Genomic DNA, 23,114 nt, shown 5'->3' with positions numbered 1-23,114 from the left:
CGTGTCCTGATGCGCAGAGATGTACGCGCCTCCCTCCCAGCATATCAAGATGCCTCTCAGTGGTTAATGTGAGTTAACAGCAGTCGCAATGACTTATTCAAGAGCAGATCAAGAAATATCTCAACTCTCTTTGGAGATTTCAAAAGCCGAGTGTTACTCGTATCCTTCAATCAAGCTACTGCTTATGATTTCCCCCTCCCCTGGAGAACTCCGCCTCTGTCTCTCTAAGCAGCCGTCTACAGGCTTTGAACAGGAGAGGCAGGTTTATCGAGACCATGGGGAAGAGAGGGAGACACTGTGGGAGGATGCATCAGTAGTTTGCACCGTCCCCACCAGGGAAACAGTGTTCACACCAATACTGCAGTCCCCCTGGACCCACTCGCACTAAGGGGAGCAACGCCCATCCTCTAATGAGCCCACACGCGCGCGGAGAGTACAGCCACAGAAGGTGGGTAACCTGCCCTGAATGGCCTTCTTGAAGCTGAAGCTGGAGACCCGTAAAAAGCCTGGCAAATAAGCCCATGGAATAAAAGTCAGCCCACTGCATCCAGTGTGTGACGCACAGTGGCCACCAGTGGTCCCAGGGACCTGCCAGGATGAATGAGGGTTGCAAAAGGTCCATGCTGGCTGACTCCAGTGGCTCCGGGCACAAAGCCAGCCCCTCCTCCTGCACTGCTGTGAAATGGTTCCACCACTTCCCAGAGGACCCTGGCCTGCTTCTGGCTCTGGACAGGCTTACGTGCACACGTCCTGGCTAGCTTGCAGAGGGGTGGATCCTGTTGCCCAGGGCAATGGAACCCAAGGGTGGTGATGGGGGAGCGTGCAGCAAACAGGGGTGGGTTGGAGATCTCTCTGGACACACTGGGTCTCTGTAAGGATGAGTCTTCTCTAAGCCATGGTGGGAGGTTAACCAGAGCTACTCACAGCTTGTCCTCTTGGCTGAGGGGAGAGACCCAGCCCCTCCTGAGGTGGGCAGGACCTACAGTCTCTCTTGGTCTCTGGCATTTTTCTCAAAGTCCTCACAGAGTCTGTGGCTCCCAGTAACAGCAGCAGGGACTGGTGTTTACCAACACTAGCTGAGAGATCTGGGGGAACTCTCCAGCCCCTTAGAGCTCCCCATGTAACTCCCACAAATGCCACTGCTGCTTTTCCGCCAACCCTAGTGGGAAGGTCCCTGGATTCTGAATCACCTCACATGTCGACTCCTCTTTCACCTCCTTGGCTGTTTTCTGAAGAGGGGGAGCTCTTTTTGCTAGGGAGAGTAGAGGCAAAATCAGTGCTTCAAACCGAAGGCTTGGGAGGGCTTTTCTGGTGTCATTGTTGCAAGCAAGACTGGATTATGCCAAGTCCCACATGACTCTGCAGGGATTGATGGGCAGAACTCACACACAAATGGGTCAGCCCCACAGGGGGACGGGTCAGGGCTGTATTACATTAATTGTTATAATTAGTACTGGGGCTGAAGGGAAGTAGCAAATTCCCTTCCGATGTTAGAATCCAGGCCACAGGAAAAAGAAAAAAAGGTTGGCGCTGTAAACACTAGCAAATATGAACTAGAGAAACTCCACCAGAGCACATATGTTAGGGAGAATTTATTTCCATCAGCAAACTGAGTGTATCAGCAAAATGTTTTGGCCCCAAACTGCCTTTTTATTTCCCCTGAGGCGCAGTTCACAGTGCAGAGGGCAAAGGCCTTCTCGTAATCGGATTCCACTCAGCTGTTGGCCTGTGTCACTGAATAGCAACTTGGTAGGGTGCCATTCATTACAGAGCTGTGGGCCCAAAGCCTGGGGAGATGAGGGGTCAGGGCGGGGGGGAGGGGAGGGGGGCTGGAAATACAAAATCCTATGAAGAGCTGAAGCGTGTGTTGGTAAGTTAGGGGGAATGAGCGGGTTGCGTTACACTCAGAGGAGGCCCATAAGAGGCATCCCCCTCTGTGATGCAGCACTTGGAGAGGGACACCGCATTCTGCAAGGGGCTAAAATGGGCAGACGAAAAAATAGCCCATGCCCCCAAGAGGTTACACTCTCCGTGTGTCATTTGCAGCATATTTACAGGCCTGTGCATCACCCTGAGGGCGTCATTCTGTAAAACCCGAAGGTATTCACAATCACCACCACCCCTTCCAATACAGGAGGCCTGCTGCTCTCTCACATCAGCCCCAGAGGTTTTCCAGAGATGGCACAAGGGAGCAGATACCAGGCCAAGCTTCCTGCAGGCGGGCAGACCCAGCCTCTGCCAGATCAAGCAAGTTCCAGAAGTGAGAGCCCCTCCCTGAAAATGCTCTATTTCCACCCCCTCCGATTGAAATCAGGGTGCTCTTAGCTAGAGCACCTAGAGTGAATTCAACAGCCACATGAGGGGAGAGGCTTTAGCTTTCTTCCAAATTACTCTGCTGCAGCCATTTTCATACCGAGGACACTCATGTGAATGGAGTACGTGAAAAGGGCACTTGGGACTGCCCCCTCCCGATAGTCTTTGTCAAAAGACTGCTGTTCTGTCCTCTCAGACTACCAGCAGTGCCCTGTGGGATGCACAGAGTCATCTGGTTCTATTAGCCTTGAAGGACAAGACAGAGGAATACGTCTTCCATCTCAGTGGGACAAGTGCATTGTAGCCCAGGAGGTGGTGGTCACTCCAAGACACAGATGGTAAGACTATGGCTTACCATCGTTTCTATGCAATCTGGAACTGATTCAGAGGAATCAGTGTTCATCTGAACACCGAGGGCCCCCCCCCCCCCCGCACTGATTCATCGTAATCTCAGTGCCACTGGCAAGCAGACATCTGTATGGTTAGTCGAGGAGTCCCAAGGGCAACTGGGCAGCCCTCCTAACACCAGTCCAAGGCTTGCACACAAGATAGATGCATAAGATCAAATTGTAAAATGGGAGGCCTACCTTGGACATCAGCTGGAGCCAGCACAGTGATGTCTCCTCCGCATGCAGTGCTCGATGAGACACAGGTAGGAGCGGAGCTATGCCTACTGAAAACAACCGCTTGAACTTGATGCAGATGGAGAGTGGAAATTAAAGTGGCAAGAAGATTCAGTCAGAGCTGCAAGAAAGGAAGAAGATCTCAGTAGGAGTATTTCAAGCCAAACAAACTTGGAATTACTGTAGTACCACAGCTGATTAGCCATTAAGCAAGTCTGTGCTACACTGCTGGTCTGTGGACAATACAGTTTGGAGATTACAGTGGCTATGGCTGATGAATGAACGTACATGTTTGTGAAGGTAATTCAGGCCAGGTCTACACTAAAGGGGAAGGTTCAAAGCAAGATACACAACTCCAGCTAAGTTAATTATGTAGCTGGAGTCGACTTACCAGGATTGGAGTTTCCCCGCCATCTCTACAGTGGGAGGCCAACGGAAGCAAATGCTCCCATTGACTTCTCCTACTCCTTGTGAGGAGCAGGAGTACCAGCCGCTGGCAGGGGCGCCCTCTGAGTTTGATTTAGCAGGTCTTTACTAGACCTACTAAATCAAACTCCGGAAGACTGATCGCAGCAACAGCGATCTTCCGCAGAGTGAAAACATGGCCTCAGAGGTGGGACTAGAAGCTTAGACAGCACACTTCTAAATTTAAACTAGGAGATTCCAGAATTGGTATTAGTGGACACCTACAGGTAAGCAAAGCTGCAATGTGTGTGCAGAGAGGCAGCTGACACCATATGCTACAACAGAGAACCAGAAAATGACCTGCTACTCAGAAGTCCTCACTTTAATAAGTTCTCCATTGGTCCTCTCCAGGGACTGTAGGATCAAGAGCTCTGTGGTAAACCCCTTGCCTCACTGAAAGCAGTAGGAGATTTGCCTTTGTTCACCTTAAGAGTTTAACTAAACTTCTCAAAAGGGACTGAGTAATAGTAATTTTACAGGGAATCAAGTGGGTGAACAACAGCCCTTGTATTTCGTGTGTGTGTGTAAGAATCTCTCCACTCGTAGGAAAAGAACCAGGATAAAGTCATTTGTTATTTTTTTTCTCCCATGCAGAAATATCTTGCCAGGTAAAACAGCTCCCCTCGCTGTCTGTCTAGTCTCTTCAGAGCGTACACAGAAGAGCAGAACAGAGACAGGAGGATAGTGACGGCTGCCCAGGCTGTAACACAGCAGAGAGGGAGGGAGCTGTGCAGGGAAGGTTCCTCCTTTAGTGCTAGGTGGCTGAGCCAGTCCCCAGCCGGAGGGAAGGCAGTGTGGGTGCTGCTGCTCGCCTCTATTTTCCTGTACCTGGGCAGCTCTCTGTCACAATGTCAGTACAGCTGCTCTCCATGCACCCGAACACTGTACCTGGCCTCCATGCTACAGGCTCAGTGTGACTAGCTGCTGTCTTGGCTGTTTGCTGTCACTGCCATCACTGCCTGTGTCTAATGTTGCAGCGGCTGAACGGGCCCAATCTGATGGAGACATAGGCTTGGAAAACCAGTAAAATCACATCACAAAATACACCAACCACTACCGCCAGGATCTAAGCAGGGACTGGGCCAACTATCTAGAGTGATGGGGAAGCTGCAGTGGAAGGAACAGGGCAGCCATAACAAAGGAAGAACAAGCAGTGGGATCGGCCATAACGTGAGGGGAAAGGGCAAGAGGACAAGGAAGGGTGGGGGAGGGCACCATGGAGGATGGAAGATGGAGGATGTGCCCTGCAGGTGTTGGGACACGTGAAAAGATGCCTGCTTGTCTGGCAAGGAAAGGGAGCGGCCAAGTAAAACACTGGGCCAACAGTCTGACCAGGTGAAGAACTGAGTCAGCAAGATGATTGGGTGAACAACTGAGTTTGCAAACTAATCTTAGCATTAGGCAGGGAAGGGCTTATAGAAGACCTCACGAATAACTTTGTAGCAATGTATTCAAAGCCAGCCAAGCCCCTGATTAGGGTGAGTGCCTGTGTCACCCACCCACCAGCGGGGTGTGGGGTACTGTCCCATGGACCTCTTACAGGGAGAAAATGAGTTTGCTTGACAACCTTTGCTGAGAGCCAGCTAGCTTTTAGCTCAAGGTGCAGAGACTCGTGCACTAAGGACCCGGGCTCAGGTCTGTCTGTTGGCATTACACATGCATTTAACCCTGTGCTGGGCCGTCTTCCAGTGGACTGTCGACTCACCGAAGCAGCGAACAAATGACTTTCCAGCTCCAGAGTCGGTCTGTGACCCTGTGCATTCTGGGTAATGGGCCGTAAACCAGATCAACACATGGGTCAGGGGAAAGGCAGGTGTGACAACAGCCACGCGGGAGGGATGGGGGCGGCGGCAGCAAAGAGGCTGGCCATAGTAAATAGAGGAAAGGGCAAGGCTGAGGTGACCGTGATGAAGAAGGAGCATCTATGCAACCCGCAGCAGAGGGCCTTGTGACAGGGAAGGACAGGCCGCGCCGAGCACTGCGTGGATACAAAATGTGTATCCGCGTCGGTCTCTGAATCGCAGATATTGGCATCGTGGATGTGGATACCTGGGGATTTAAAGTGGTTAGCCGGAGATTTGCAGGGCTCTAAGGATGTGAGTACAGTCCTGCTGAGGGGAAAGGGCCGACTGTGTTCATCAGCCGGGAGAGCGGGTGAGGGGCAGTGACGGAGCTGTTTGACGGTACGAGGCAGGATGAGGTGGTGACAGCACAGCAGTGGCCATTATGTTGCAGAAGGGTACAAAGCAGGCCAATGTCACGTTCACATGCTCCAGGAGGGCTGTGTGCGGAAAGCCAGAAGACACCTCTGCCTCAGACGGCTTGGTGTTTGAATGGGCTTCAGTTTTGTGACTGACAAGCAGCTGCCAAGGAAGGCAGCGCTCTGCGGTAGCTGACATGTTGCCAGGCAACCCCCATCCCTCCCACCCTGGAATTTGGCACCCTGAGGCCTGTATTTGTTTCTCTGTGGCCTTATTATAGCGATTCTCTTTTATCTGGGCTTTGGAAGACAATCCATCACCTTCAGCCAATGCAGAGCGGTCCCTGCCAAGGCCGCTGCTGTTTGGATCACGTCACTCCTGCGCTTTTCTGGGCAGCCCTGGCTTGCCATAAAGCGCCAGGCTGAGTTTAAAATTCTTCTGCTGACTTCTCTGCCTGTGTGAGGAATTGGTCCGGTGTCTGGCTTTGACCTTCTCGTGCCATATGTCTGAGCTCACCCCTCGAGATCCGGAGGGAGGGCTGAGAAGCAGTGCTGGGCATTCAGCTCAAAGATGCCGGAGCGCAGGCTTTTTGCAGTCAGCGCTTTTGTACTGTGCAATGATCTTCCTGAGGAGATCTAAGCCCATTCCGCAATTACTTAACAGCAATCTTGAGCCATTTTTCTCAGGGAAAAGCTTTTAAGCTTGATAGGTGAGGGGGTTAATATTGTTTGCCACGTGTCTCTATTTTCCATCGGTATTAATGTAAAGCACAATGAGAGGATTCTCCACACCACTGTTGTGAAAACACAGGTTACAATGACTGATCGCGCTGCAGCCTCAGCACGTTAACTGTTTAACGTGTTCCAGGGGGACCAGCTCCCGCTCACCCGCACAGCGTGCACAGCCTGAAAGCACATCATGTACACACACATCCTATTCCAGTCACCCCTTTTCCCCCAACCCTTTTGTGCCACTTACTTCTGCAGGGTTTCCAGGAAAGAGGGAAACATGCCAGGTGTGTCTAGACTGGCAAGATTTTGTGCAAAAGCAAGTGCTTTTGCGCAAAAACTTGCCAGCTGTCTACACTGGCCGCTTGAATTTGCACAAGAGCACTGACGTTCTAATGTAAGAAGTCAGTGCTTCTTGTGCAAATACTTTGACGCTCCCATTCAGGGATAAGCCCTCTTGCACAAAAATACTTGCACAAGAGGGCCAGTGTAGACAGGCACCTTAATTTTTTGCGCAAGAAAGCCCGATGGCTAAAATCGGAGCTTTCTTGCGCAAAAGCGCGTCTATACTGGGCACGGATGCTTTTGTGCAAAAGCACTTTTTACACAAAAGCATCCGTGCCAATCTAGACGTTCTTTTGCGGAAATACTTTTAACAGAAAAACTTTTCCGTTAAAAGTATTTCCACAAAATCATGCCAGTCTAGACACAGCCTCCATGTAAAGTGCAGTAGTAGAGGTGTGTTCTCTCACTGCTGATGTGTTTCTCTCTCTGTATTTGGGGACCCAGGTAAATTAAATCCGGGGTCTGAGTCCAGTTCCTATTCAATTCGATTCAAATTCTGCTCTCTCTCAAATCTTGTTGTCATACCGAAGTTGCACTAATATCACTGACCTCGCTTTAGAAACTGACGTTCCTGAATCAGCAGAAACCCTGGTGCTTAAATCTGGCGATATTGGCTTTGCTTGCTGCTCTGGTGGTGAGCAATGCTGGCCTAAGCCCAGGGTAAATCAGCGTAAGCATTCCCACACACAAAAACGCACCAGGTTTAACGAAATGAGTTGAAAAATCGCTCCCTTAAACCGCTGCGCCTGTGTACAGAAGCAGCGCGGATTCAGATTACTCCACCAGCTGGCACTGGACCTAACAACTGTTTACAATCCGCTGCACACCGTTGCCACTAACCACACAAGCACAGGGGATGGCGCGTTGAAAACCGTGTACAAGTCATAAGCTGTCACTTTAATTTTCGGGTGGTGGGGGGTGTTCTTGCTCCTGCCTGCAGCCTAGAGAGAGTTACAGGGAAGCACGTGATCTGACCGTTTTAGAATGGACTGCCTGTGATGATAACTCTATGTCCTTGCTGGCCAGATGCTCCCCAGTCAGCCTGCCAATGGTTCATTTGTTTGCAATGTCCCAGCAGTGTCTGAGGTGGCTATTGATGCAGGTGTGTAGGCCTGAAAAGAAGGTTGGTCCGACAGTTTTTGTTGGGTCCTACGTTAAGCTGGGCGGCTCCCCTGGGACTGATGAACACTTTGGCTAGCCATTTACTGCTTGTGAACCCCTTCTGCAAATGGGGCATTTCCTGCCCTCGTGATGGAAATCCTCCCACACACAGGGACACCAGCTGAGCCAAGGGAATCCGTCTGCCAGGGAACCGAGGGGCATACAGACAGACATACAGGCCTCCATGGTCACCATGGCTTCCGTGTGCTGCTCTTAAGGGGAGGACAATTTTAATGAGGCAATATCTGGAACGCAAAGACTGTTTACGTGTGAGTGCGCTAAGCACATTTACCGCACTGATACAGACAAATGACAGATAAGACGTCCTGCTTGGGGGCTGGCCCTGGTTTCCTAGTCCCCCAAGCCCCAACAGTGAAACTAAAGATGTTCAAGGACAGCCAAAAATGCAAGATCGGGTCCTTGTGATTCTGATCTTCCACCCCTCCCTTTCTTTTCATGTGATGCTCTCTTCATTTATGGAGTTACTGTGTTTCAAACAGATAATTATTTTTTACACTATGCTTTCAGGCCTTTGATCCCTCCGGTTTGTTTGTTCTTCTCTTTGTGAACTTAATAGTCAAAGTATATGATAATTCATTGCCTGCTAATCCAATCTGGCTGCGTTTAGATATTCCAGTTTAACTTCAAATAAGAGACACATAACATAAAAGTCATATTCAGAAGAGACAGAAATGAGAGCTCACTGTGAACCAGCTCTGAACTGTGGCTGGGTCAGGAACTGGCTCCATTTTCTGTTCATGTATCACTTCTCTCTTGAGTGAAGCTAATGTGGATGTGCGTCTGGGCGCCTAAAAACCCTCTCTCTAGGCATAGCACACTGACAGGCAGGGAAATTCATCCCAGGGCAGGGACCAAGAGAAGTTTTCACCTTCCCCTAACGTTGGGTCTTGCAGGGACCAAGTCAGCCCCTGAAGGAGGCTAGAGAAAGTCTTACCCAACTTGTGGAACTCCTTGCCACAAGATGTTGTGAAGACCAGGACTTTAACAGGGTTCAAAACAGAATGAGATAAATTAATGGAAGATTGGTCCACTAATGGCTAGTAACCATTGTTGTCAGAACCTGGGAATGGGGAGAGGGATCACTGCTCTGTTCATTCCCTCGGGGGCACCTGGCATTGGCCCCTATCAGAAGACAAGACGCTGGGCTAGATGGGCCTTTGGTCTGACCCAGTGTGGCCGTTCTCGTGCTCACATGAAGGGATGCCCTAACTAGCGGTCCCTTCTTTAAAGGATGCTGTAGAAAGAAGGGGTCAAACATCTTGGCTATACCTACTGTTCCTCTACCCGTATTGTGCAAGCCAAGGGAGCCTGCTAGGACAGGGGATTTCCCTAGGAGAGATCCACCGTGTCTCTCGGCACCAGCATAGACTGAGCAAAGCAGGCACAGCATGACCGCACAGCCTCCAGGACTGCCAACGACACTGAAAAATTTCCATGCTCCGCCCCACCAACATGCCTCCAATATGGCCTAGGAGTTGGTCTTCCCAGTCTATTCTAGCCCGGGCCTCCACGTGGACTGTGAACGGACATGCCAGATGTGAGGACAGTTTGCTGATGCACACAGCTGCCTCCCGAATCCCACCATCATGTTTCACGTAAGCTACTTGACAGCTAGTCACTAGCAGCCTGGGCCAGCTGCGGTGAAAGGTGCCACGCCCTCAACAGCCCCCTTGGTATTTTTGCCAGTAACACGGTGCTCTGTCTCATCTCGCTAGCTGTGGGGCTGTAGCCGAAGAGAGGGGGGGAATATAAAGATCTTACAGTAAATCCTGAAGGCATCTGCTTGTGGACCAGTAAGTCACAGCTGGGTGCCATACACAGAACATCAATCATGCCCCTAATAAGAGCGGTGAGCTAGCCCTCCCCCCAGCTGGTGAGTCAGACACAGCTCCTCTGGCGTCACACCAGCTGAGAATCAGGCCCTGGCTGCGTAAGTGGAAAGAGGCTTTGAGATGAACACAGTGCAGTGCATTATTCTGGGCCAGCATCATTTCTGAAAACAAGTCTCTTCCTTAGCCATCATGCTTGCTTGCCTTCACTGGCCTATTCCCTTGTCTGGGTCTGTTCTTTATGCAAACTTCAATACAAATATTATTGTCTAAGCCCACCGTGGCCTGAAGATGCGGTAAGCTCTTTGGGGGACGCTGGAGGAGACGCAGCCTATTGACAGCTGGCTAGCGGAGCAGGAGGGGGAAGATATCTTAGCACTGACATTTCAGACGGCTGTCAGCTGGCTGTAACCAGGAGCCTTGCAGCATGTGATGCACAGTCTCTGGGGTTGGAACTGTGAAATCACGCCCTGATCCAGTGCCCACTGAAGTCAATGCAGTCTCAGGAAATCCAGCGGGGAGTGCAGTGGGACCATAGAGTGGAATTCCCCCCGAGCAGAGGATCAGCACGAGACCTTCACCCGTGTGTTGGCACTCGGTCTCGTGGGAATTTCCCCCGATACAATTTGCCAAGGAGTCCAAGACCCACAACTAGAGCCAAGTTTCAGGTACCCACACAGGAGCTCTAGTGAAACTTGGCCAAACGCAAGCGAAGTGAACGAGAGCCATCGCCTTGTGTGCCTGGGATAGTCACAACTCAGCACCTGTGTCCCAGCAACGTCAGGAGCACTCCAGGGTGAAGCGCCCACAGGATGTGGGTTTCCAGCACGATAGCACAGAGCACGTTGTTCCCATGGGTTCTGCAGAGAAGACAAAGGCTGGAAAGAATTTTATTTTATTTTTAAATGGAGATTGCCTATCTCCTAGAACTGGAAGGGACCTTGAAAGGTCATTGAGTCCAGTCCCCTGCCTTCACAGCAGGACCAAGTACCATCCCTGACAAATTTTTGCCCCAAATCCCTAAATGGCCTCCGCAAGGATTGAATTTACAAGCCTGGGGTTAGCAGGCCAATGCTCAAAACACTGAGCTATTCCAATCCCATGGAAATGCCTGCCCTCCACACCAGCACTCCAAAACCCAAAGCAGGGTGTCAGCCATCCCCCACTCAGCTCTGGCCTCCAATGTGATACAAGCGGGCACGTGCCTGAGGAAGAGAAACCACCAAGCAATAGCCAGTTCCCTGCAACAGCACGTGGCGGCGAGCTCTGGCATGCGACGCTCCTCAGCGCGTACACGGCTGCCCCACAGCAGGCTCCTCCCTGTGCAGTTACTTAAATGCAATTGACATGAACTCCCCTACCTGCCGAGAATTCCTAGAGCGTCCGAGTTACCCACACCCGACAGCCTCCCCCAAGGACCGGGGAAACAGAGGGGGCAGACAGCCCGCCTCGAGATCCGACCCACGGCAATTCCAGGCCACGTGTGGCACATGCTCTAGAGCGAAGACCCCTAGTGAAGAAAGGCACCTGTGACCTCACCAGCCCCCTCTCATTGCTCATTACTGCTAATTAAGGGTCATTGTGCCTGGCTCACCCAATTTCTCCCAAAGCCACAGGATTATGCAGTTTGCAGCCTGCCATCCAGACCCACTGCCTGTGGAGGGCTGGTGAGATTGATAGGCCTTAGCGATGCTGCTCCCAAAATCGTCCCAAGTGCTTCTGTCCCCTCTCCCTCCTCCACGGACGCAAGAGCCACCTCGGCTTTGTTTCCCCTTCAGCAGGCCCCTCATCGGATGGGTGGGTGAATGGTGCTGCCGCTGGCTCAGCTTATGAAGCAGGGCGGCACAGGCGCTGTTCGGAGAGCAGCGCACTCGCTTTACTACATCTGTTCTTCAAACCCATTTGCACGAAACGCTCGAGAGCAAAGGAATTCAGCCCTGGCCCTTTCAAGCCTCTGCGGCCTTGTCTACACTCACCTTTCCTGGGAAAGTCACCTGCCACAGCATCACTGCGCCACAGCGCAGTATCGTAATCAGGGCGCCTTACCTCTGTGTGTAGACATTCTGAGCAGGACTAGCCCATGCTCCCGGACAAATCCCATGCCTCGTCTACACCAGAGCTCCCGCTATGGCTACCACCAACCAGCCTGGGAAGAAACCACACAGCAAAGGAATCACACCATCAAGGCACACCTTTAAACACACACTGAAGAGAATACTTGCCTGTCAAGGGCTTGGGGTGCCGGGGTCCCTATACTGGGATTAATTCAATTCTAAATCTAAAGGGTCAGGGTGTCCTTGGTACTAGAGGAAATTTCACTAACAGTCCAACTCTGCTCAGGTTTAGCATAGATCAACACCACTTCCGCGACCTGAGAGGCTGGACTCCACCCCTGCAGCAAGATTTTCAGAGGAGCGTGGCTTCTTGTAGGCCCCTAAATATGGGTCAGATTTTCAAAGTCTGTCATGTCCATTGCTCTGCTAGGCTCTCATTTGTTCCTCCTTCCTCCCATCCTCCTATGTGTCTTTTACCCCACCATCAGGCCCTGCCTGATTGCTAGACTGCAACAGGGACTGTCTTGTTCTTTGCCTGTACAGTGCCTGGCATAATAGGGACACGATCCCCGGTTGGGGCTCTTTGGCACACTCGTAGCTCAAACAGTAATAATTGTCACCCCTCTGGGCCAGATTTTCAAGATCTGGGGCCCTCAAAGCCCTATGCAACGGTTGAACTAGAGAGGCTTTTCTCTTGGCATTATTCTCCTTAGCAGCATCCTAAGGGAAACGACTAGTCTGCAGAACGAAATGCTAAAAATGGAACTGCTACAATCTGTCCTTAGGGTTAAAGGTTATTACACACATGCTGCGCTTTACCCCATGCGAAGAGTCTCGCCCAAGCCACCACAGAAGTGCTTCACGTGGGCTAAAGGGGTGCAAACGGTTTTGTGCAGGACCTCCATACCTGAGTGAATTCAGCCTCCATGGACCTTCATCACTAAAAAACCCCCACCAACGGCTCAACCATGCTCACTCACAACTCTTGGTGAAAAGTCATGGCAGAGCAGAGTGTACAAGGAATACAGGATCTGCAGCCAAGCACAGATTTTTATTTTCTACCACAGTAGAGGGATTTTCTTCCTCTGGTCTGTAACAGGGCTGCCACTTCCTGAGCACTTCCTCCTGGTCAGAGGTCCTCCTGCAGCCCTGCCTCTGTTCTCCCTCTTCAGAGGTCCCCTTAGTCTCTCTGATAAGCAGAATCACCCTTCACTCAAGGCTGGTTTGGTGACCACCACCAGTCCCACCTAGACTCAAAAATCAAGCTCCACCATGCAACACGAGAGTTCACGTGTCTCTGGCTCATCATCCACTCACATGAAGTTCTTCTCGTGCCAGCAGCTGTTCTTTGCAGGGTCACGACCCCTAGCCGTTTCTGGAGTTCAGCCTCCTGGCGCTAGCTTCCTTCTGCTACCAGTGCTTCTCCTGTCCCAAGGGAGGTGGCTGGAAGAGAGGGGAGCCCTACCCCCACTTTACACTACAGGAATCCTGAACTGGCCCCTGAAGGACAATGCCCCAGGGTTTTTCCCCATCCAAGTCATAGGTCCTGGGCACTACTTTCCATCTTCCTCTAGAAGGTCATTGTCTGAGTCTATGTTCATGCCATCTCCTTGGAACGGGATCTTCTGGCCCCCTCTAGTGTTAAAGGGCTAGTGTAGGCCGTTACATGGCCCAAGTGTTAAATCTGCAAATCTGGCCGTTTAAGGGATAACCCTACAGGAATCTTCACTACTGTGTAGCTTTCACCATTGCTTTAAAGCTAAACACAGCAAATCTAACTCTGTTTCTAAACGGTTATTCCATCGTCACCATCAGCCACGTCACTTCTTCACCTGTTTCTAAAAGAAACTTCGCAAACAGACCCCACTAGATAATTATTTTGCTGTGGGATATTTGGGCTTGGTTAGTCCCTTTTGCCACTACTCCAAGTTCATGGGTTTTAGTGAAAGTTGAGCATAGATCCAGTTAATGGGAAAAGACCAACAAAGGCTATGTCTAGACTGCAGGCTTCTTTCGAAAGAGGCTCTTTCGAAAGCCTCTTTCGAAAGAGCCTCTTTCGAAAGATCGCGTCTAGACTGCAGGCGGATCTTTCGAAAGAGAAATCCGCTTTTTCGAAAGAGAGCACCCAGCGAGTCTGGATGCTCTCTTTCGAAGACGGCCTCTTTACATTGAAGAACGCCTTCTTTCGAAAGAGGAACTTTCGAAAGAAGGCGTTCTTCCTCGTGAAATGAGGTTTACCGCCATCGAAAGAAAAGCCACGTTCTTTCGAAATAATTTCGAAAGAACGCGGCTTGAGTCTGGATGCAGGGGAAGTTTTTTCGGGAAAAGGCTACTTTTCCCGAAAAAACCCCTGAGTCTGGACACGGCCAAAGTGTCCCCTTCTGGGATAGGGAGAAATTCGTCCCGGGGCAAGGCCTACAGATGGCTAAGTAGTTAAGGGCTGAGAAAGCTGGCTAACCCCATCTCTTCGCTGGTCCTCCAAAGAGAGCTCCTGCCACACCTGGAAAAGCAAGGCTTGCTTCCTCTGATCTTCCTTGGGTAGAAAGCAAGTGGGAAAAGCATTTTATGGGTCTTCTTTACAAACAAGGGGGAAGGAAAGGGGGCGCGCACCCACCTTCTCTCCTTCCTTTGCAGTTCACATTTAAGCCCTTAATATGGGCTGTAAGCAGAACTTAAATGGAAAGGAGGAGTGTGTGGTCCCACTGTGCTACCCTGAATTTCATCAAGGGTGAACCTATTGTACATCTGAGATTAAAACTTTTCAAAAGAAGGTTATTTTAAAGCTGGGCAGGTGCATCTGGATATTCCAATCGCCATTTTAGCATCTACAGGGTTAAACCACACACACAGCTCTGCCTGCATCGGTTTCTGCCAGCCCAACCATCCAAGCCGACCACAAGTAAACCCGCTCAGCCATATTTAACCAAACACTTATTTTCCATTTTATTCAATAGTTGCCTTTAATACTAAAATGCATTAGATGCTCGAAGCAGAAGGGGAAAATCACATTGAAGTGGAAAACAAAGTTCTCATGAGAGGAGAGAAACAATGTGGCAGGTACACCATTTTGAAACAGAACTGTAATAATTTAATAAAGCTGCTTTATCATCTTCATAAAATAGACAATGGTGATTTTTTTCCTTTTTCGTTTACAATGATTCCATCACTGTGAAAATGTACATAACATACATATCAGCATATACAACAATTTATTCTTCATATAATCAGCAACGGAGACACCTTGATGAAACGTACTGTATTTAAGCCCCACTGAAGTCCGCAGTTAAGGTGGTCCTCAGGCTGGTCAGCAGGCTACAGGAACTTGTCACTGTAAGATCTTCTGCAATCAATACCTTAGCATTTGAATAGTGCAAGCAGGTATTTGTTGCTGAAAACTAGTTTGCACTCGGTCAGTTCTTGTCAGGAATGATTATATCCCAGCTCCTATCAGCTGAACATCAGCTGGTGCCGGTAAAGAATGCATTTCACCAGGGCTTGCAACAGAGTTAGCTGGGTTCTTCTGCTAAGGTTAAATGCACCTCATAAGTTGGATGAAAGATTATCTATAGCAGCAAAAGCAGCTGTAGCAACAAGATCATCCATTTCTCCCAATGACAGACAAACGTGTTTCTATTCATAATTAGTTTCCCCCCCCCCCAGAGTAATTTCAATGTATTAATCACACAGTGTGTTCTTCACAAAAGCAACTTGTTTCCTATTAGAAAAAAAATAATTCACTTCTCACAATGTGTGATCCACAGGCCATCTTCAGCATCACAATAAAACAGGGATAACTGCAACAACTTCATCAGGACAATGCATCAAGTGCTTACTGCTTATTTTAAAATGTTCAGTCCACCCTCCCATAAGCCCCCCTCCCATGCTGCCCTTTGTGTATATCAAAGTAAAACCAGCGCTGCAAAATTCCAAGTTACGGAAAAGAAAATGCCATTCTGAAAGGGTTTTCTAAAGATATTCTATCACATAGGTAAATATTACACTTTGAGGAGAGCATGTCATGAATTTACTCAGACTATCTTTGGGGGTCTGAGGTGCTGGACACACAATAGAGTATTGGTTTCATTTTGGGTTGTGGATAATGGGCACCTCTTGCATTCAGACTCTTGTTAAATGTGGCATAAAATACGACAGTTCTTACTGGGGATGTTAAAATGCATTTATTTTTGTAAACGCTGTAACTGACTACCTTTTCAATAGTTACACGTTTACATGCGGGGGAAGGCGGGAGCCAGCACTCAGAGGAAGCTGGCTTTTAAGTCGGCTCCTAGCGAGCACTGGTTCCCGCCTGCCCTCCCCACCACCATGCTGATGCCTCTGATACAGAGGCAGCAGGGGGAAGGGGATGCGTGTAACAATGAGGTTTAAGCGGGTTCATCACTTAACCGTGTACACGTTCACATGCCTAGTTCTCACTTCACTGTGTAAATGAGTAGGCAGAGCAAGTGTGCTTGAAGGAAATATTTGAGGAGAAACCCTCATATACCAATGACTTTCCTATGCCTAATTTCATTAATTCAAAGAGAGAACTTCATTACGCTTTATCCAAAAAAAGCCATCATGCATCATTTACATTTTGATGTGATTAACTGAACTACTTTTAAAATTATTTAAAAAACGTAAACAAATAGCCTAGTAGCACCTTAAAGATGAACAAAACATGTAGATGGTATCACGAGCTTTCGTGGGCACAGCCCACTGTTAGTCTGTTAAGACCCTACTAGACTATTTGTTGGTTTTTTAAGTTTTTCCTGTTACAGACCGACTCAGCTACCCCTCTGACGCTTTTAAAATTATAATACAGCTCAACCAGAAGCTCTGAACTGATTTCTAATGAGAGAGGGAAAGTAAATAGAAATAGGTGATATTTGAAAGAGGGAAGGGAACTCAGCAGGTGATAAAACCTTCCCCAGTCCATCGCCTGGTCTTTCTTCTGATGTGATAACGTGTAACGGAGGTGCCTTAGGCATTCAAGATCCCAACATTCAGCGCAGGCCAGGATGGGGAAAAACCCGTTTAAATAGTTTCCTTGGAGTTGATAACTGACCTCTTAGAACTCCCTTTGGTACATAGAAATATACCACATTTTCTGGGCTGCGCTTTTATTTCTAGTAGCAAGGAATGTTTAATTTGTCTTTTCAGTTACCATCTATTTTCCTCTAAGTGCTAAGTTGGGGGCAGCGACACAATCAGAGGCCCACGTTCCTCTGGATTCCTCTTCCCATTTTCTATTCACTAGTTACAGCAATGGGGGGCCACGCTACCAGGCCTATCTTTGGCTAGGAGGAGGAGGGCCGTGAGACAGGAGTGGGAAGGCCCATATGCACAGCACAGTGTAGTAGATGGAGGAGAATCCATGCTAATTGGCTAGACAGTCCTCTGTCATGTTGCCTGGTGGACTGCTGCTCTCCATTCCATAGACGATCACGTACAAGCCATCCTGGGAATGCCTGAGGCTCTCCTCAGGGAAGCCTTCTGGCCATTTCCTTCTGAGGAGTTACGTGAATGGTTCGTTTCAAAGCAGAACGACACCTCCCATTTCAAGTCAGGAGAAGTGGAGCAAGTGGTCAGATAGGTTCAGTTTACACCAGTTGTAACCAACACATCGCCACCCATTGGTCACATTTGGCGAGGAGGGGGATTGAAAAAAATCTCAAAATTAGACTAGAATGGAGAATTTCATTGAGCTTGGGGAAAACAGAATGAGCGTGCTGGATTTTGTAACAAAACCCCAGCAATAAAATCCAGAAAAAACCTAGGCCCTTTTTGTGGGTTCTCTAGAAGACAGCAAAGAGTTCATATAAAACTTCAACCCATTCTGTCAGCTAGCCTAAGGCAACCAGAGACTTTGAGCATCCTAAGTAGAGGCCCCTGATGTCAAAAGTCTCAGGATTGCCATTGGTTACCCGTATGAGCCTGGAGAGTGTGTGCTGGAAGGGTGGGAGAACAGTACCATAGGCTGATGCTGAATTATGGTGCACGTGCGCTCGCTCTCTCTTTCTCTCTCTCACACACACACACACACACACACACACACACACACACACACACACACACACACACACTCCTTCTAAAGCAATTTTCTGCCAATCAATTAGGATTAATTTCTGCAGCTAACAATGGTATCCAGGAAACTTCTATGGTTCAGTAAGTAAGGACATGAATTTTCACTGAATAAAGCTCTCAAAAGTTAATGAACAGGTAACATTATAAAGAACAAAACACCCATCTTAATATTAGACAGTCCAGTCACTTAAAAACCTCCAAACCAATCTGTTCCTTCTATTGCTCATATAATACATCCACTTGCAAAATATATATATATTTAATGACAGCAGTACAGTACCCCAGATATGAAAAATTAGAATAAAAACAACGTACTATTTTTAAAAAATGAATCAAACTCCAAAATTAAGGGGGAAAAGGACACATGGGTCAATTTTTAGAGGGACAGATGCAGTCACACCAACTCAGGGGATTCCATCTGCATGAGGTAGCAATCAACACCAATAAAGAAAGCTTTAGTCATTTCATGAGACGTTCCTTTTGATAGATTATTTTCAAATTCCTGGACCCATAAGACATACTGGAAATGTACCAATTGGAGTAGTTAAAAACCATATTCAGGTTATCTACCTTCTCTAAAGAAAAGAAATGACTGGAGCTTATTTGGTGTTTAGGATGATAACAATTGGAGGCTGTTTTCCTCATGACATTTTTAATTTAAATAAATCAATGTAACGAGAATGTTATTAAGATACATTAGTAGTGGGAAAACTGTTTCTCTAGAAACCATTATTTTCAGTTCATTCGCAGAACAAACACTGGCAATGTCTGTACTTTCTCTCTCTCTCTCTCTCTCTCTCTCTCATATAATGAACTTTTAAGCATGAATTAATATTCTTTTGGGTAGAAAACTAAAGTGTTACTAATTCACAAACCAACATCTTCTGTACCTCCACCCCCACCCAAACCCAGTTGGAACAATTGTGTAGTGCAGGAGAGCAGAGAATATATAATTCTGTGAAAATCTTTATGGCTCCTCCTTTCTACAAAATGGCTGTTCAAGTAGCTCCAATGGTCTTTTAAAAATCAGTTTTATATGTGCAAATTTGTAGCCTAAAATCTGTACTTAATTATGAGAAAAAAATAATTATTCACTTTTTTCTTCTCCTTATGGAAGGCACATTAATTTCATTAATAGTGTTGTTATACTTCACCTGTCTGGCCCTACCCGAATACCCTTCTATTGCTTACACTACACCTACTCATGATGCAGGGATAAATAGAAATAATATCATTCTAAAATCCATCCCATAATGAGATACATACACACACGCAGGTACTTAGTGTAATCATGACTGGAAATGTTGATCAGGAAGCGCGTCTCTAACCAAGATGCTAATTTAGATCTGTTAAACAATTCCCTTGCTTTGAGATGATTAGAGACGGGGAATAGCTAAACCTGGAAACTAATAACTTACAGAGAAGCTTTTCCATGCAATGCCTTGACGTTACGAAAAAAGAAATGGATCTCAAAACGTTCAGCACAGTGCATCCGACAACTGCAAATTAGGCAGCAGAATATCCCTTAAATTACTTCGCACAATGATCGTAGCACTGTGAAAACAAGGATAGGGCCTGGGGGGTGTTGGGATATGGGCAGAACACGCCTCACATTGACTTTGAAATTAGCAATTTCCCCAAGTTTTAAATATATCTGTGAGGGGTTTTTGTAAAAACTTGAAAGCCTTTTGCCATCACTAGACATACAGTAATTTGCAATATCAAATACAATAATAGTACAGATAAGCATGTGATAGCAAAAGGATTCTTAATGCAGGGGTGTCCACAGCAAAAGAGCAACATTTTAAAGTACAAACAGCCTTGTGCTAGGCAAATATTAAAACTCATTGAATTGTTTTTTTAACAGTTGTACACAAGAAATGGCCAGTAAATTGTATAGAGTACAAAAATGTCAGGGTGATTATTCAAGATGGTCAGATAAGGAAGTTTCAATTCAATTCATTACAAAGAATGGCAATTTATAATAGAGTTTTGATATATAAAAATATATAAATTGAAAATACTCCATACATAATACTTCTTTATAACTCAACTGGTCTCACCTTCACTCCTACCCCATGACAAAAGAAAAATAAGCTAATTTGCTTCAACTGAACACCCCTGCTAGCGGCTGAAATAAGTGGGGATTGTCACATTAACGATATAGCTTCATTTATAAACAATACATTTAGGGAAAGCTCTTAAATACAGCAATTTGTGAACCGTTGTTAAGCAATTAAAAACAATATGCGCTTGTAGTAGTGTCGGTTCTCCTTTTTATATGGTGCCGTTTAGAGTACTACGTCTTTTAGTCTCTTCACTCCTGGTGAGTCTTTTTCTCTACATTCTTGCAGAAGTGGATTAATTTCATGCATTATATTTTCACTGTCCGCCCCTCTAGGCTCTGCTTCCGTGGGCCGAGAAGGGCCACTGTTTACAAATTGCTCCAGGTCGCGATTTACTGGGCAGTGCATTATGTTGTATGATACGGAAGGTTTGCTAGACAGGGGGCTCTTCAGATGGAGTGGTGATGTGATGGGGCTGACAGCTTCGCAGCCGTTCCCTGCCTCGCGGACTGCGCCATTTACCTTTGGGCTGCAGACAGGCAGATCCACTGTTCTTTTGCCTTTCGGGTTGACGATACGCTCGTCGGCAAGGGGTTCGCTCCCATCTTTGCCAAACGTTGCAAAAGTTCTTTTGGTACCACAGTCTTCGTAAGGCTCTGTATCCACAGTGGTAGCTTCTATAGAGAGTGCCATGATGTTCCTTCCATGCTCAGGAGATTTTGCACGACTGGGGACAGAGTTCCGGGGCATCCAGCATCTGTCCGAGTGACCAAGGATCCGACACTCTTCCCTACAATGAAATCCTTCACTCTGATCTGTGTGAAGAAAATACAATGGCTTATGAAATTGAGGATTCTCTCTTTCTGGAAGCTGTCCCGCAACCTTTACTCACACACGTGATACCCAGAAATCAACAAAGTCCCATCTGATACCCTGGTAAGGAGCGCGCGCGCACACACACACACACACACACACACACACACACACACACACACACACACACACACACACACCTCTCTCATATTCATCACCACTGATTCTCCGGAAGTAATGGCTTGCAGGATCAGAACCTTTCTATTATCTTCTGGGGATAAAATGAGAAGCGATGGGCTTAAACTGCAGCAAGGGAGGTTTAGGTTGGACATTAGGAAAAAGTTCCTAACTGTCAGGGTAGTCAAACACTGGAATAAATTGCCCAGGGAGGTTGTGGAATCTCCATCTCTGGGAATTTTTAAGAGTAGGTTAGATAAATGTCTATCAGGGATAGTCTAGATAGTACTTGGTCCTGCCATGAGGGCAGGGGACTGGACTCGATGACCTCTCGAGGTCCCTTCCAGTCCTAGGATTCTATGATTGTGCCTACATAAACGTTTCTTTCAAACAAACAGCTGACATTTTTAAAGTGTCATTTTGAAGAGGCATTTTATTGCATTATTTATTATTATTATTATTATGATTGGCTGAAGTTCAATTTCCAACAGGTTGTGTGTCATTTGCTCCCTTTTCCCCCCTCTTTTTTGGCTGCTGCTGCTGCCAGAGATGTAACCTAAATGGAAAACAACTTACGATAGGAAATAAATTAAAATGGGTTTGTCTCGTGTCAAGCTGCTTCGAGTCCACATTTTTGTTTTCAGTTACCAGTGCTAAATGGCACTCTGCTTTAAACTTTGTTCAACATGAAAAATACGAGCATAAATTCTACATCTGGGATTGCCGTTTGTTTGTATTTTTGTTGATTTTTACATTTTGCTTAATTCCCTGTTGGCCTCCCACACAATTGCAGAGGCTTTGTAAATAACCATCACTACCTCCCTTCCACTGAAGATTAAATTTGTCACTTCAAGCACTTGATCCTCACTCGTATGGGAATAATAAGGATTCTTTCCCTACCGTCTGCTCCAGAACCTAAGGCTGCGACTAGCAGTATTTCCATTGTTGATACACAGAATATCATCTTGCGCTTCTATGGTGCCCATTACTCATGGATCTCAAAGCTCTTTCCGAGAACTAAGGATCACATTTTCAATCTCTGTTTGAATCATATCAGGTAGGATTGTCACAGAGAAAACTACTCCCCCAAAGCAGCCTGTTTCTGGCCTGCAATAGTGGCTAGAGCCCTGTATGCTGAGGTTTTGCACTGTGGAGCTGCAGGTTTTGAACCTGCTGGCCACACTCATGGCACACACAGGGTGTGGAGTTCCCTACACAGCCATTTGGTGGCTAGTCCTTCCTGTGGGAGAAATTCAATAGTTTCACACCTATTTCAGGACTCCCACCCCCAAGCAAGGGAGCCTGGTTCATCACTCAGCTCTCTTGTGAGCTTGAAAAGCATTACACACACCCCTTTTTACAAATGGACAAACTGAGGCACACAGACATTAAGTGATAATGTGAATCTGTGGCAGAGCTCATAGAATCAGAGAATTGGAAGGGATCTTGAGAAGTCATCGAGTCCAGTCCCCTGACCTCGTGGCAAGACCCAGTACCATCTTCTAGACTATCCCTGATTGATGTCTGTCTAACCTGCTCTTAAATCTCTCCAGAGATGGAGATTCCACGACCTCCTTAGGCAATTTATTCCAATGTTTGGCCACCCTGACAGGCAGGAAGTTTTTCCTAATGTCCAACCTAAACCTCCCTTGCTGCAGTTTAAGCCCATTGCTTCTCCTCCTAGCCTCAGAGGCCAAGGAGAACAATTTTTCCTCCCTCCTCCTTGTGACACCCTTTTAGATCTGGGGGATCCAGAGCTGAGGATGAACCTGCAAGTCTTGACACTCACTGGACCATTTAATACAGAGCATGTCCCAAGGTTTTTTCAGAATATACTTTATACTCTAGAGTTTCCTTCATTTGATCTAAACCGTTGCAGCAAACCTTTACAAAGCATACACCCTTCATTCAAAAATATATAGCAAATTCTTACTGCATCCAAGTAAACTAACTAGTGTCATCAAGTGTTAATGTTAATAATAATACAATAATGCATTTAGTCCTTGCCAGTCTGATATACTGAATCCCACAGAGATGCAGACTTGGCTTTATTTGTGTCCTGTCCACCTGAAAATAGTTCATTTTGATGCTTGTACTTCTGTGCATATAACCTCAGTTTTTCAGATACATTTGTATTTCTACCACATTCTAGCACAAGAGCGGCTGATAAAAATTCTCAGCACATAACACAATGCACCAAAATATGAGCAGCTTAACACTTATAGAGAATCAGC

The 23,114-nt window shown here is 47.3% G+C and overlaps 1 protein-coding gene across 4 annotated transcripts in view; it reads right to left on the bottom strand.

Moving 5' to 3' along the window:
• Positions 1-2,949: 2,949 nt before the first annotated feature.
• PCDH19 (protocadherin 19) overlaps positions 2,950-23,114 on the bottom strand; it is a 128,449-nt gene continuing 108,284 nt past the window's right edge. For 2 of the 4 annotated variants that reach the window (XM_075896752.1, XM_006137421.4), the window contains exon 5: positions 14,659-20,705. In XM_075896752.1, coding sequence (XP_075752867.1) covers positions 20,116-20,705 — 590 coding nt within the window. In that variant the 3' untranslated portion in view covers positions 14,659-20,115. Of the gene's footprint in view, positions 3,058-14,658; positions 20,706-23,114 lie in introns of those variants that run through there. The other 2 variants (XM_075896753.1, XM_075896754.1) reach the window with 2 other exon arrangements.

This window comes from Pelodiscus sinensis, chromosome 13, assembly GCF_049634645.1.
Source record: "Pelodiscus sinensis isolate JC-2024 chromosome 13, ASM4963464v1, whole genome shotgun sequence".
NCBI lineage: Eukaryota > Metazoa > Chordata > Testudines > Trionychidae > Pelodiscus > Pelodiscus sinensis.
The sequence above is the reverse complement of the archived record's forward strand: the minus strand, read 5'-3'. Positions and strand labels throughout refer to the sequence as shown.